We start from the raw sequence: 17,178 nt of genomic DNA, 5'->3' as shown, positions 1-17,178 counted from the left end.
AGGTTATAATAAATTTAGCAACCATTTGATTACCTGTTGGACTTATCCACTTGAATAGAATTATGCGTAAAAATAAGGAAGTAAGTTTGTCATCTAAAATAGTAAGTTAACGTAATAAATTAGTAATTTTTGCAGCCCAAAACGTGAATTGAAAGTATTACGAAACATACTTTTTAAAGAGATAAATTACAATTTTTATCCTCAACATACTTTTGAGGGAGTAAGTTTATTCGAAGTAATAGTATGTTTTTATACATAAATAATCATTTTTACTTATAACATAGTAAATTTCATTAATGACAAAAACATGCTAATTTATGGCAAAAATTCTCTATTATGCTTAAAAAACTTATGCCAAGCCCATATTTTATTGTTATTTAAAATAACACTAAAATGTTTTATTAATGATTAAAACTGAGTACCTTACTTAGTAAGTAATGTTAATATACTTGTATAAATACTTGATCGTATGTGAAAAAATTAGTATTTTTGAAATTTATACATAATTAAATTTTTTTTGCGCAGAGCGAAATTTTTTTTGCCAGAGCAATCCACAAGTCAAAATAGTTGGTCTGAAAGGGAAAGATACAGCTGAATAGCATTGTTTAAAGCACCAAATAAATAGATGTAAAATGCTGGTTAAAAACTGGTACTTTGACATATAATAAAGGAAAGTCATAAGAATCAGGCCATTTATGGAAAAAGTTTTCATTAATAAAAATTCTAGCTCTTCACGACTTTCTTACCAGTCCTCCAAAGCATGAGCAAAGTGCCAATAATTGAAATAGTAATTTTTTCGATTTATACAGAATTAATTTAGTTTTTGCAAATAAAAAAAATAATTGAAATTTTTTATCAAAAAGCACATAAGTCAAAAGGATTGGTCTAAAAGGGAAAGGAATAGCAGATATGTACAGTACTTGTATTTCACGTTCGAAGGACTACAGTGTTGTTTTTGACAATACCCTGAAAAATATGTAATCCAAACGGAACCGATTCTTCATTATTTAAAATACCAAATCTGTGATTGTGTTTTAATTGTTATCCATTGGTATTCTAAAGTATTATTTTTTCATCCAATACCACCTTTTTAACACCCGTTTTCCCTTAAAAATTTTATTTATTGGATGAAAAAAAAACCTTTTATGCAATAAAACACTAACTCTTTGTAGCTTTCCTCCATTATAAGAACAGAGTATCCATTTTTTCATAAAAAAATTTATTTATCAGATAAGATAAAAATTAACCCGTTTTTCAATAAAACACTAGTTATTTATGGTTTTCGTCTATTATAAGAACAGAGTACCCATTTATAAACAAAAAATTATTGATAGGGTATAATTTTCTCATTTATTTTATTATTAATTTTTCCTATCACCTGACCTGATGTGGATTAATTGCTGGATTCTACTCATTTTTAGCATTTTGCATTTATTTCAGGGAATAGAACGAAAATATAATAACAGGTGCCAATTTGACAGAAAAGGAGTCCAGATGATAGAGCTTGTCCCAAGGGCATTTTTGGAAAAGAAGATGTCACGCCCATTTTGGTAATTTCTGCAATGGGATGACGGACGAAGGGCTTCTTCTCCCTGGTGTGCCGCCGCAACTAGAGACGAGAGCAATAGACTAGAATTAGGATGGCAGATGACTAGCTTAGCATACTCTTTTGTGGACTTTTTCCTTTGGACCTTTTTTTTGGCTTTGGACTTACGAATGTCAGGAGCACTTAGCCATTCTTGGCTTTGACCTTTCTTTCTTAGAAGCTTTTAGTAGTTTTTGCCCTTCTCGTGCGGGAGACGAAGTGAAAACTATGAATTGCCTTTTGTAGCTTTTCTATCTATTCAATATTCGGACGAGTTAGATTTTCCAAATTTCAACGGATGATGGCCGCTACTCCCTCTTCAATTTTGTATGGATTCTTCACATCGGATATGAACTAATTTTCTCACTCTAGTCAAGGAAAAACGGAGGCTTTGATTCGCCTAAAGATTGTGAGATCGATTTAATTTAATCTTTTCCTTTTATTTATTGGTATTCGCATATTCCTTGATTGCTATGCTTGTGGTTATTTAATTAATTGATTGTCTTGGATCCAGATAATTAATTGATTTGGTAATCTTTTGTCAATTAGGACATTAAATCCGTAATTGTTTAATTGTCCTGGAATAGTGACAACTGGCACGATTAGATTTGTGTCAGGGGGATATGCGGGCTAATATGAAATAACCCTGGTAGTGAGTTGTTTGGTTAGAATAGAGCTCCTCTAATACGTAAGGCAATTGGGGAACTAAATCTTACGGGCGTACCTGGGATTATTTCCTAATTAGAGCAGTGATTAACAGGCGTATCTTAATCACCGACACAGTAAGGAGGGGTTGACTGCCATCGCTTGTTTGGTAGTTATAACCTATTTATTGATAAATAATTGGGATTGCCTTTGCATCGATGATCAATTAGGTGAACCATTGCTGAAGTTAATCCTTGGCTAGATCTTTAATTACTATTACCTTGATTTTAGTGAATTGCCGTTTGATTTTTAGTTGCCTACTTTATTTTATTTTTAAGTGTTTTCTTCTTTTAATTGATTTAGGCCTTTAATTATTGTTACTCTGAGTTCAGTGAATTATTGTTTAATTTCTAGTCAGTTATTTATTTTTATTTTCTTATTTGAATTTATTTGATTGTCATCGTTCCTACAAAATCACCCCCTGTGTTACTTTGGATTTCTTAAGAGACAAATATACCCAGTCCCTGAGGATACGACCCTACTTGCCCTATTTACAAATTCATAATTATTTGTGAAAAAAAAAACCATCCCATTCGGGTATATCGGATCAAGCAAACTCTTCGGGAACAGGGTGAATCAAGTAACCCATTGCACACCTAGAGTCCCTGCTCCAGTACTTGGAATTGGGTTTTGGTCATTTTAACTGGCAATTAGGTTTAATTTTATTATTGTGCAGGCTTCGACAACCTGTCAAATAACAGAGTTGGTATAACAAAATTAGTTTAGTCTACAAATTTATTTTTTCTGTAGATAGTTCGCGAATATGACATTCAACCACTAAAAAAAAGACATCTATATCTGTCTATATGTATTGCAGAGAGAATTTTAGATAAGGAGCTTTTCAAATTGTCAAAAGTTCGAATACTATTTTATTACAATTTTACATTTCTAAAATTAAGAAATGTTTACCTCACAACTAATCCTTTAACTGCTCGTACAAATCCTATAATCGTGCTCATGTTTTTCCCACATTTGCCTCACATTTTCCCCACTAACCAATAAAATAAAAACTCCCGAATTTTAACTAACAGATAATAACCAACCATGTCAAATTAATATCTGTAAATTCCAATTAACATCTCACATTTACTGCTGATTTTACTGATAGTATTAATTAACAGTTATTACTGACATTCACATCTCACACTTACCACATTACTCATAGTAATAACTAACTGTTAATTTAAGATATTCGCAACAGCGAAAGTCACATATCCAAAATTTAGGAGCATGTTGAAATTATAATTTTCACAATTCAATGTATTTTATTGCCATAATATAGTTTACTTTCGGAATCATTCACAAAACTGCTGCACACTAATCCAATTGACCCATTTAATTTGCCATCATATAAATTCAATACAGTGAAAAAATTACGCATCATACATTTTTTCACTAAGGATAAATCTCAGTTACAAACATTTCAGTCAGTGACAAAGCCAAGATTTTTTTCTAGTGAGGCTAAAATGGGTACTCAGTTTTTATAATGGAGAAAAGCCATAAAGAGTTAGTGTTTTATTGAACAATGGATTTATTTTTATTTCATCCAATAAATAGATTTGTTTATGCAAAAATGGGTACTCTGTTCTTATAATGGCGGAAAGCCATAAAGAGCTAGTGTTTTATTGAAAAATCGAATTTTCATGTATTTTATCCGACAAATAAATTGGTTTATGGGAAAATTGGTGTTAAAGAGGAGGAATTTCTCTAGAGGGGTTGAAATGGGTACTCTGTTTTTATTTTTATTTCATCCGATAAATAAATTTGTTTATGCAAAAATGGGTACTCTGTTCTTATAAAGGAGGAAAGCCATAAACAACTACTATTTTATTCAAAACCGAATTTTCATGTATTTTATCCGATAAATAAATTGGTTTATGGGAAAATTGGTGTTAAAGAGGTAAAATTTTATGGGAAAATGATACTTTAAGATACCAATGGATAACAGTTATAACACAATCACAGATTTGACATTTTAAATAGTGAAGAATCGGTTCCATTTCGATTACATATTTTTCGGGATATTTTTCAAAAATAGCACTATAGTCCTTCGAACATAAACTATAGGTACTGTACGTATATGCTATTCTTTTCCCTTTTACACCATTCCTTTGACTTATGTGCTTTCTCATAAAAGATTCTCATTCATTTTTTTAAATGGAAAAAAATTAATGAAATATGTATAATTCGAATAAAATAGTATTTTAATTATTGCCATTTTGCTCATATGTTGCAAGACTGATAAGAAAACCGTAAAGCGTTGCTATTTTTATGAATGGCAACTTTTCTCGTAAATGGCCTGCTCTTTATGTCTTTCCTTTATTATATGTCAACGCACCTGTTTTTAACGAGCATTTTACATCTAATTTATTTAGTACTGTAAACAATGATATTCAGAATGTTTCTTTCCCCTTTAGACCAAGAACTTTGACTTGTGGATTTTTGTGCTCTGAGAAAAAAGATTTTCGCTTACCTTTTTTTTTAATTGCAAAAGAAAAAATCAATTTCCCCATAAATCTCAAAAATGCTTATTTATACACAAACCATCAAGTATGTATACAAGTATAATAACCGTACTGACTAAGTAACGTACTCAGTTTTAATCAGTAATAATACATTTTTGTGTTATTTCAAATAACTCTAAAATATGGGTTTCGTATAAGTTTTTTAAGCATAATACAATATTATGGCCATAAATTAGCATGTTTTTGTCATTAATCAAATTTACTATGTTATAACTAAAACTCATTATTTCTGTATAAAAACATATTTTTACTTCAAATAAACTTACTCCCTCAAAAGTATATTTGGGATATACTATTGTAATTTATCTCTTTAAAAAGTATGTTTCATATTACTTACAATTTACCTTTTCGACTGCAAAAGTTACTAATTTATTACGCTAACTTACTATTTTGAATGACAAATTTACTCCCTTATTTTTACCCATAATCCTATTCAAGTGGATAGGTCTAACGGGTAATCAAATGGTCGCTAAAATTTTTAGAACCTATTATATCATATCTAAAACTGTGTTGATTACCGTATCGATAGTTATGGGACCATTTTCCTGGATGCTTAAGCTGAACACTTGGGTACTAAATTTATATATGTATATAAATATATAATGAAGGCTTGAATCCTTTCGTTTACCTCCACTTTTCCTTCTTCCAAATTATTATCCCCCACGCGTATGCGATAATCATTTATTATTTCTTAAAATTTCGGTACCTTCTTTACGCACATTTTTTGTCCAAGGCATTTGCAACATTTTTCCATCGGTAATGGGTACATTTGCAAATACATAAATGCCTTTGATTTTAACATGCAATAACACTTCCTGACCCAACTCGTACGGAAGTCAGTGTGCTTTCTGGTTGCATCCGCAGACGATTCTTGTATATTTCCTCTTCACGTGCTGTGCAACAATTTAACGTCTCCGTTTGGACTGTATATAACATCAACATGTGTCGCTCTCTGCCGGCCTTCCTACCATTTGCAGGTTCCCACCATAAAGGTTTCCCCCATAATTGGCACGGCATGGCACGGCATCAACTTGTCCTCTCTGCAGTCTGTACTGGACTATTTAAATACATTTCCAGGTGGTTTTCTTCCAGCTGAGTTAGCAAGTGAAAGAACACAGTAGTTGACTTCTTGCAGAGAAATTCTCTCAATCTCTCCTCCTCCAGGCTCCAGGAAGCAAGGACAGACCGGAATTTGAGGTAAAGAATAACTAAATTCAACATCAATGCAGCTTTCTTTAGCTTTCTGTGGCTAGAACGTGGAATTCTTGAACTTCTCCTTGTCCTATTTCTGTTTTTTCTTCATCTTTTGCTCTGCCGAAGAACAGGGAGAATCGATAAGGATCACAAAGAAAATGGCATTTCTCAGAATAATTGGGTAATTCTTCTCATCCCTGATTATTCAGTACTTTTCTGCTTATTGATTTGTTCATAGGTGCTTTTGGCCCTTCTGCATAAGATATTGCTGATTTCTTGCGCTGTTGGCAGTTCTGTTATGGGCAGATATGCTTGCAACATATGTGATGTGGATAATGCAGACATACTTAACAAATGTTTGGAAACTTGGATTTACTCATGCTGCTAGAATCATGAATATTTACACTGGCCTAACTAAATTTCTGCCATTAGTGCTTTTCATCTTTGTGGATGCTGGCCTTGGTAACTACTGGAATCTGCTCCTCTCAAGTACAGCCTTTTCAATTGTAAGTTCTTCTGCTGGGCAACTATATTTTACCTACTTTCTTCTTCAATTGAACTGAATATACTTGCTAATCTACTGTTAGAGTTCATGATTTAGCCTTTATAGCCCTTGGTTAGCTCGATATTCGCTGGTTATAGTTCCATGATTTAACTTCTATAACCCTTAATAGCTGAATATTCGCCTGTAACAAACTGAAAATACAAAAGTCAGTTCTGCCTATTGATGCAAGAACTTAAATTAATCCAGCTGGTGCAATCTCTTAAAAAGAAAATGTCTTTTGCCGTGATCAATTGCTGGGATTAGATAGGAATCTTCGGTCCCAATGCTAATTTTGTCCCTTTTGAAGTATGCGCGAACATTACTTTAAAAGGGACTTGTGACATTGTTATTCAAGAACATTAGCTAAAGATGATGATTGGCCTTTCTTGAATTAATCATGCCTGCAACTATTGACAGGGTTTGGGATTTCTATCAATGTCAACACCACCAGTTCTACACAAGGCCACAGGGACCTGTAAAGGTTACGAGCCAAATTGCCTTGGTCATACACAAAAGGCCCTCTTTTACACAGCTTTAGCATTGATAGCAGTTGGATTAAGTGGACATGTTGTCTCACTGGTTGCATTCGCAGACAATCAGATTGAAAAGAAGCCAGATGAACCTAAAGTCAAGGAGCCGAAGTTTGAACGAAGCTCAAAGTCCTTCCTATACAAGTTCAGGAGAGGGCCTGATGGAAAATTGAAATATATGCCAAACTTACGAACCCCATCTTTCATGGTCAATTATCACAAGAGAAAGAAGCAGCAGCAGCAAGGTGAGAGGACTCCAAAAACTGAAGTTGATATATCACAACTTCAATTCCAACCAATAGAAGCAATGCTGGCCCTTGTGCAAAAAGAGCGAGTGAAACTCCTTGGCGCTTGTTTTATAATCCTTGTCCCTGTTATTGGTTTAATTGCTCTACCATATATAAAACCATGGTCACTTCGGTTTGGTATCCCAGCAATATGTACATTGGTGGCAACCCTTGCATTTCTGCAGGGTACAGGTTCATACAAAGGGGAAAGTAAACCAGATGGAAGTCCAGTAACCAATGTTTTAAGAGTCTTTGTGGCCTCCACACGCAAAATGTTTGAAGATCCTAAGCAATATTCAGAGCTTTATGAGAATCAAGACACCAACACTCCAAAATTGCCTCATACCAAGGGACTACTCAGGTTTGACAAAACTTTTCCACTAGTATTTTGTTCTCTATACATTATTTACCTTCCCAAGATAGATTAACTTGTTTGCTTATAAAAACTTTGTTCCGGTCAATGATCCATTAAAATCCTGAGATGAGGCAAGGTACGGTTAAGATTTGTCATAATTGGCACATTTCTTACAGAATCCGATCTGCAGTGATGTTGTTTTAGTTGTGAATTTTGTTCACGTACACTGGGTCTTGATAGTGGTGCAACAAGTTGCATGGTTGTATGCCAAAGTTAGTAAGAAGCACATCCATGCTGTAACTACCGCCAACCTCTAAATTCATGGAACTCTAGTTTCTCAATCTAAATAGTACCAATGGCTTATAATAGTTTGCGAATATCTAATAGTTCATATGCTTTCCAATCAAATATATACATTGCCAGTGGAAAGGTTTTAGAGTTGTGAAAATTTCATCAGATTTATAATTTTATATTCTCTAAGCTCAATTAGTCAAAATCTGAGTTTATTATATCCTGTTCTATACTTAGAAAGCATGATGCATTTAATTTCCTTAACTTGGCTCTAGCTCATTTTTATATTTTATGCACTTCACTCAGTTTCTTAGACAAGGCTGCCATCCAATTGACGACTGAAATTGAAGAACCAGAAAAGCATAGATTGAGACTGTGCACTCGGACAGAAGTAGAGGAGACAAAAATCATAATCCGCATGATGCCAATTAGGATCACCTTTGTAATTTGTGGTCTCATTACTTCTGTTGGAAACACATACTTCGTAGAGCAAGCAAACCACATGAATTATAAGATTGGAAAACTAAAGTTGCCTAACTCAGTCAATCTGGTGTTCTATGAAATATCAAAGTCACTGATTAAGTTAATTTACACTGCTATTGGAAGGTGCTTAAGAGGAGCACGCAAAGAAAAGTATGCCCCCTCAATTGGCATTGCGCTTGCTACAATCTTCTCAGTGTTATGTTGCATAACTGCTTCTGGAATCGAAACTCGAAGGATACATGTGATCAGAAGTCATGGACTGCTAGATAAACCGGAAGATAAGATCCCTTTGAGTGTGTTTGTGCTTCTTCCACAATACTTTCTTCTAGCTGGTCTGGACTCGCTCTATGAAAACAATGTTACCCCTTTCTTGACTGATCAGAGTCCTCCTTCGATGAAAAAGTACCTTGTATACCTCAGTCCTGGATTATCTGGGCTAGGAATCGTTGGAAGTGTTTTATCAGTTTATGTTGTAGGTAAAGTTAGTGAAAAAGGGGGAAAAAGGAATTGGTTTCAGTACACATTAAACCAGAGTCGCCTGGATCGCTATTATTCGGTGCTTGCTGTCCTGAGTGCTGCAAATTTCATTTGGTTTGTATTCTGGGCTGTATTGTTCCCTCTTAGAGAACCAGGTTCAAATGATGAGAAAGCTGCTGAAAATGATGAAGAAAAGGCTGGAAATAATGATGGAAATGAGGAACAGACTCGAAATCAAGAAAAAGAGGAACCTATTGGAAATAGAGAATGGGTTGACCCTTCTCTGAATTTTGTTAACGATCTTTTGGCTGCTAACATTACACGTTGATATATGGCTTGAGAGCAACATTAACTTGTCTCAAGAAAGTGTTTCCCACTCAAGCTTCATAGGTCTTGTACATGGTTCATACCTTTTATTTTTACTAGTAATAGTTCACGTGCTTTGCACGTTATTGTAATATCTTAAAATATATTATTTTTTAGATACTAAAAATTTTTTATGAAATTTTGATCATCAACATCGTAATATAGTATTTTTATGTTATTTATTTTTTTAAGCTAGTTACTTTTAAAAATTTTATTAAATGAAAAGAGACAGAAAACATTCCAATGTAGTTGACATATCCCTTAGAATTGAATTTGAAATCATGAACGAAACACTATTTGATTTATAACTTGAACTCTAACATATCAAATATTGATAATATCATGTTTTACCAAAAGTATTATATATTCATGACTCTATTGCATATTAGCCACAATCATCAAAATTTTTTATAAACAAAGAATATAATTAAGTTAGAAAAATAAGCATACATGTAATTTGAATTCTTTGTATTATGTTAATTTTATTTTTGTCAATAATAGAGTATAAATGATCCACCACGTAAAGTTTTTTTGGCTTGTACATTCTAACAATTGAAATTTTATAGATAGAGATAGTTGGGGTTTTTCTATTTTCCTTTTCTTTTATTCATGTTTTTAGCACAATCCAATGCGAAGCAAGAGCAACAAGTCTACTTTTTTCATATGAGGACAATATTTTTTATTTTAATATTAGTTTTTTTGATGATCATGAAATTGGAATGAGAATTGTGGCTAATTAATTATTTTAATATTATTTTTTTGTATATTGCAGTGTTTTAGTTTTTATTTGCCAACTTTTAATCCATAACCGCTATCATTATTATTACTTATTGGAGTGCATTAAATCTGTCTAATTACAATTCTCACCATAAATGAAATTTACTTAATTTTAAAGCTTTTCATTTCATAATCGCTTCCATTATTCACTAATATTGCAATACAATAAATATATGTAATCATTAGAAAAATAATGGTATTTTGGATATCACCAAAAACAATTTGGATATCATTTTCATTTTATCATTTATCATTTTATATTTACTCTTATTATAATCCTTATTTTATCATTGGAGATAGTTTCTGACTTGATGGATGGATTTGGTTTGCTCAAACCAATACAAATGAAGCATTACTATATTATTGTCAATAACAATGTTTGTCTTCCCCTGGACATCAGCGATTTGGATGTTGTCTTTGGTATTATTTGAATTGTATTCTAGCTTTTTAATTCATTTGCTATTTACTTTATGTCATTTTATAAATAGTTTTCAATTTTATTTCAGTTTTTCTTGTTTTGATCAGTTGCTATTAATGATAATAGTGGTTTGTATGGTGCTATTTTAGATTTCTTTTTTCTAGTTTAATACTGCTATTTCAGTTATAAAGGTGTCATCATATTTTGTATATTGAAATTTCATTGGGTGCAACATGAAAAATTCTTCATATTGGTAAAAGTGCATAATTGTAAAATTTACTTGTGATATTTGTGTGAGGATATACAGATGAATAAGGGTTTTCTTGTCATTGTATGTTTCTCCATTTCTAGAGAGTATCTATTTTTTGAAATTGAATTTTTTTAATAATCTTAACTAATGACTAATGAGAAATTTTTCATGCTTCAATTAAGAAATTTTGATACGTATAATAACAGGAGATGGAGTCCAAGGGTAGGTAAATAGTTTTTAATGAGGAATTTTTAATTATAATTACCAATACCATTAAAATGTTATCAATTGGAGTGTTTTATTTCTTTTAATTAGTGCCACATTAAAATGCAATAATTCTAATTAAAAGACATGAGGGTAATTTAGGAATAACATAAACTAAGATAAAAAAGTGCTTACACTTGCACTACCCAATACCAACATTCATACTTTTTATATAGTAATGATAATGATTTTTTTCTTCTCTAGAGGATGATTATGCAGAAATTCCTTTTTAGATTAGTTGAAGGATTTTTGTTGTTCATATCGATTTCACTCCATCATCCTATTAGAGGCAAAGTTACCTTTATTGTTATCTGATGTACAACTTTTGTATCTACCAGAGAAGAGAGAGAGATTATCTATCTTAATTTTGTCTTGTGTCAGCAATTATTTTTACTTAATTTGGTCATCTGCAGCTCAAATTCGAAGCAATACCAACATTTGTCTTACTTCGATGAAACTGCCCAACCACTAGGCTTCGCTGATTGTGATTTGTGTTCTGATTGTCATCTGTGATGGATTAACACTTCGAAGTGTTTGTGTTAAGCTTAAAGTAAGTTTGATCCACCTTCATGGTGCTGACGGTTGCATTATCATATCAGAACCGAGCCAGGACAAACTACTGGATTCTTTGAAAACCGCTTTTCCACTATGTTGAGCATTTTGGAGGGATGAAGTGATCACTGTCCAGGAGGAGATGACACTGCATTGCAGAAGGATTTACTGTAGAAACAAAAAGGTGTTTAGAAATTGTGTTCAAGGAGTATTCGATGGACGTTAATTGAGTCAAGCTATAGTAATTACAACTGAAGAAATTTCTCAAGGCTGGATAAAAGCATGTAATGATCTCTAATACAAATTATGCATGGATAAACCCGAGAACAGCAGGTTTGGCAAAAGAACCTGCAACAACCAAAAACACAAAATTGAGAAAATATTCCTCTCTATTAATGGTGTGCATAGCAGCAACAGTTTTTTATTAGAGAGAGAGAGAGAGAGAGAGAGGCAAGATGTTTAGATGCAATTACGTCACTAGTTTACCTTCAATGTAGATATGAAAGATCAACGTGGAATTTTAGATGTAGACTTCAAGCTGATCATTTTCTAAATCAGTCTGCTCTCTGAATCAGCTTGACAGAATCCTTGGCAGAGGGACTGCACCTGCACCCCCTCATCTCAATAACCTCTAGTGTTGGAATTTCTCCAAAACCTGAAGGGATTCTTGAAGGTGTTTACATCTGTGCAATACAATTTGCTCAAGACTGGGAAGATGCTTACTAGACACAATCCATGTTATAATGTTCAGCAAATCTAATTTCAAGAACTTCAGGTTTTGGAATTCTCCCTCATTCATTTCCCACTGTTGCCCTTCAAATGCTCTGTCTAATAATTTGAGAACTTCAAGGTTGGGAAGTCTTCCAATGGCTGAGTTTTCATTCCATGGTAGTTGAAAACTTGATGCTATCAACTTTTTGAGATTTGCAGGAAAGCTAAACTTGGAAGGACTATGAACCTTACCAGAGAAGCAAACTTTAAGAGATTCAAGTTGACTCAAACAGCTCAATTCTGGAAAGCTGTTGCAATGATCCCAACATTTTGTAAATATGCATCTGAGTTTCTGCAGCCCAGATAGCCTACCCAACATGATCGTTGAAACATTACTTCCATGATTTAGAGAAGGAGTAGAAATGGTTTTCAAATTACTCGTTCCAAAGGGGTTTTTATCAAAAGATTCTTGACTGTAGTGCTGGAAACGGAAAAAAGCACTGATGATATGAATATGCCTCAATCTTTCCATATGCCAAATAGCCTCCAGTAGAATCACCTCACCAATTGCTTCTTTCACAATCAAACTTTCAAGATTGCAGAGATTAGCAATTTCTGATGGGATTTCTTTTGTACAAAACCGGGGAGCCAAGTACCTTAGCTCAACCAGCTCTGCTATCAGGACCAGATCATGAGTGTTGGCGCAACCCTCAATGGGAACATTCCTAAATCTAATACTTTAAGAAGTCTGAATTTGGATTCTAGAAATGGAGTTCATGATATTTCTAAGATTCGTGATGTACTGTTCAAAAAAACATTGTTCAAGAATTATATGTTGCATAACATTTGTCGAAAAATAGGTCCTGTTTCTTCCCAGGGTCAAGCTGCTTTGAAACCAGTGGTGTATTTGATACTCTATCTATTGGTTAATGTTGTCTTTGCTACTTCCTTATCCATGAAATTATTCCAATATCCTAATTTTGGGCAATGACTGAAATCCTCTTTTATTCTGAAATTCTAGTAGTGACCATCAAAATAGTAATCCAATAATTGACTAAATCTTCTATAACTTTTTTAGAGATGACTGAAGTATCCATAATTTTTCACTACACAGCTTGCAATAAAGTTGGCCAACACAAAATTTCAGCACTGGATAGCCTGCACCATATTTTGAGATATCTTGTATACTCATAGTGTGATTGAAGTTCAACCAGTAGCTGCAAATTAGCAAGAAATAGGGCCAATGTGCTGTCATTACAAAGATTTTTGGATAGGGTGTCGAAATGGTGGATAACACTGATGCGTACCAGAAAAAAAAAAAAACACACACACACACACACTTACTCACTCATGCTTACAGAGAGATTTTATTTTATTTTATTTTATAAATTATGGGATGAACTTCATATTTTAGCAAATTCTATTGTCTTCTTTCCATCATGTCCTTTGCTATAGAAGTGTTTCATGTAATCTGACCAGGGAACGTCTTTGTAAATCGGCTTCTCTCCATTCTTCAGGACTTCTGGCAAAGGACCAACAACTCCTCCAGCTTTAGGAGAAGCAAAGATAGGCACAGAAACCCTGTTTTTTGCTGCATTAGGAATCACACAATGCTCGATGCTCTTATATCGATCGTTGCTCGCAATTTGCAACTTGTCGCCTAGGATCCATTGACCAGCTCTTGTTGCTCGAACGTAGAGACCGCCCACATCATCTTGAAGAAGGATAGTGATGCTCGAAATATCAGAATGAGGGCCAACTCCATAACTCAATTCTGGGTTCGGACAGATAGAGTAGTGATTAAGGCTGAGTGTACAGGCTCCCGTCAGGAGAGATTCTTTTTCTTCATCAAACTCCTCCACATTCAGTCCCTTCAGCAGCACTTCCATTAGCCCACTTTATGTGTTCCAAAACTTGATCTCTATGAAATAAATTAGAGTGTGTATTTAGACCGAATTGCTGGACAAGATTCTATGTGTCAACAAATCAGAAGAGTCAAATCAAACAGGAACAAGAGAGTCGAATCAAACAGAGGTGGTCTAGATGGCTAATTTTACAAGGAAAATATCAAGATTACAGATGCTGTAAGTTACAGACGTCTACAAATCATTGACAGCGTTTCTAATGTAAATCAATCTCAATATAATCTTAACCTTGTATCTAAATTTTAGGTATACCTGTCCCTGAAAAAGTGAACACTCTCTTGATTTTTCAAAAATATCAGGCTTTTCCGTTGTCTTTGTGATTTTGAAAATTAGAGCTTCGGTGATTCAACTATTGTTCTATTTTATTTTTCCAATAAATTTCTTATCCGATTGATTTTTTTTTTATTATCAAAAGATATTGCTTCTTTTTAACGAACCTATACATACGGTCATTGCTCACCACTTGGCTAATGAAGAAAAGCCAAAATTAGGTATGAGAAAAACTCCTAACTTATTTGCTTACTTGGAAACTGGAGGCCATAAATTTGTACTCTCATCTCCTGGCACATAAAAATGTATCAGAACATCTTTCCACTCCAGAACCATTTCTACTGAAGGACTGTGGCTAGTGCTCAACTGCACTGTGGGAGTAGGAGAATTTTCCTTGAGATACTTCCTCCTATCCTCAGTTGGCAACTGAAAGAACTTGTGAGCAGCCTCCTTGACATTGTCAAGAACCTCAAGTGGAATCCCATGATTGACGATTTGGAAGAAACCCCACTTGGATGCAGCCTCACAGATGGAGGCTGCAACTTTCGGGTCATCCCAATTGGATACATCAATCACTGGTATTGACTCATCATCCACTACTTGATTCTTGTCCAGTCTTTCTTCTGGGGGTTGGACGTATTGCCTCGGAACGGTTTTGAGGTCTATTTCTGAAAGGCCCTTGACCCCATTGCCTTGTTTTACAACAAAGTCTGTGAGATCATTAGGATCAGATAGGGATGATGATGACATTTCAGAACCAGCAAAGCTGTAGAGCTCTCTGATCAAAGAGAATCTGAATGTTCAGTTTGTCGATTTGGCAATGGCCAATGGAACAGCGCAAGGCTATTTAATGCAGTTCAGATCAGTAATTAGGCTGAGGAAATTAAGTATTGCAATTTAATTAGCTAGTTTTATATAGACCGTCGCCTTAATTTCTGGCCGGCTTGAGCTAGTAGGAATTGAAAACTTCAATATGCTTCTGCAGCACATAATGTCAAAAATGCAATTACAAATATTGGAATAGCTTACAGGTGTTCTGAAACCAAACGTAACCATGTTTGCAGTTTAGACTCAAGTAAAGTTTGCTTATTTGAAAAGTAACTACATATAAGGATTCAATCAATCCATGGAAGGGTAAGTAACGTCATATGGCAACTATCTTCTAAGTTTATCTTGCTGATATTTTTCTGATCCTAAATTATATAGGATGGATCCAACAAAAGCTACCTTGTGTGCTATTCTAGCAACTAATGAAGTTCATAACAGTAGCAAACATGTGTATATGCATCAAAGCAACAAGATATATATATATATATATATATATAATCTATTAATATAAATTTTTAACCACCAAACTATTTTATGCATTTATAAAACCCTATTATCAAGAACTACAAACAACTCATTTGTACTTGTACAAACGAGGTATAATCTGGTATATGGAGCAAAATAAGAATTCAAATAACTGAAAAGAAAGTATGAAGATTTTGAATAACCAAAACAATGGACATAAGCCTCATCTCCTTGAAACCTATATGTTTTATGTATCCATTTTTTTTTATCATTTCAGAAAAAACTCTATCAGGTTGAAATGGTCAAAAGATGCACTAGATGCTAAGATTTTAAAATTAGATTCAAAGAAGCAAAGAGATAATCAACAATGGAAACACGCACACACATGTGTGTGTGTGTGTGTCATATTTTCAAACCTTCCTTTTCTTTTATATTTTTCCACTAACCACTACTTTTTTTTTTTTTGGTCTTTTCATTAAAAAAAATGGGGCTCAACTCAATAAATACATACAATTTAAGAAGAGTTTCCTACTATTCCGATAATCCTGCATAACTAATACCAACTACATTAAGTGACACTAAACTTAGTTTTATTAGATTAAGCGTCAACTGTGTCAAATTATCTAATGTTAAAACGTCATTGTACTAAAAGTTCTATTTAATTAAAAAAATTTTCTTTTTTCTTGGATGATGGGAACAACAATGCATGAATATCTTGTTAAAGATATGATCCAAAATTCAGTACTAGCAGTTATTATAATTATTTTAATCATCAATAGTGCCGACCCTTCTAGGCATGATTAATTCAGAATTGTCTCGCAGTATTACTTTCTTTTTGACCTTTTGAAACTAACTGTCTCTTATGATGCATTTTGTCATAAAAGTTGCTACTGGTCAGTAGACTTTGGTCCATTCTCAGACTCCCAGTTGGATAGGTAGGCGGCAACTTTTGAACGGTCATAGTTAGATACATAGCCATGGTCCTAGCAGATGCTAAAAATGCAATACTTCCACCTCAAAAGTAAACTGCAAAATATATCAATAACCTCTTTGGTCATTCATGCATCAATTCAACCTTTCCTTGCTCTTTCATTCAATAGCTATGATCTTAAATCCAACCAACCACTATTTAAGTGCACAAACAATCACGAGTTAAAACACAAGTGGCTCTTTCTCCAATGGAGACATGCCTAGGCTGAAATATAGCCAAATTCCTTTCTCCAATTGCGGCAACTTTTGAATGGTCATAGTTAGATACATAGCCATGGTCCTAGCAGATGCTAAAAATGCAATACTTCCACGATTCCACCTCAAAAGGAAACTGCAAAATATATCAATAACCTCTTTGGTCGTTCATGCATCAATTCAACCTTTCC

The 17,178-nt window shown here is 33.8% G+C and overlaps 1 protein-coding gene across 1 annotated transcript in view; it reads right to left on the bottom strand.

The window, feature by feature from the left end:
- Positions 1 to 15,259, bottom strand: part of LOC113758796 (feruloyl CoA ortho-hydroxylase 1-like) — a 60,455-nt gene extending 45,196 nt beyond the window's left edge. The window contains exon 1 of the mRNA XM_027301516.1: positions 14,763 to 15,259. Coding sequence (XP_027157317.1) covers positions 14,763 to 15,259 — 497 coding nt within the window. The remainder of the gene's footprint in view (positions 1 to 14,762) is intronic.
- Between the last annotated feature and the right edge of the window lie 1,919 nt (positions 15,260 to 17,178).

The sequence above is a fragment of the Coffea eugenioides genome, unplaced genomic scaffold (genome assembly GCF_003713205.1).
Source record: "Coffea eugenioides isolate CCC68of unplaced genomic scaffold, Ceug_1.0 ScVebR1_71;HRSCAF=358, whole genome shotgun sequence".
Classification (NCBI taxonomy): Eukaryota; Viridiplantae; Streptophyta; class Magnoliopsida; order Gentianales; family Rubiaceae; genus Coffea; species Coffea eugenioides.
Note: the sequence above shows the minus strand (reverse complement) of the source record. Positions and strands in the feature narration are given on the sequence as shown.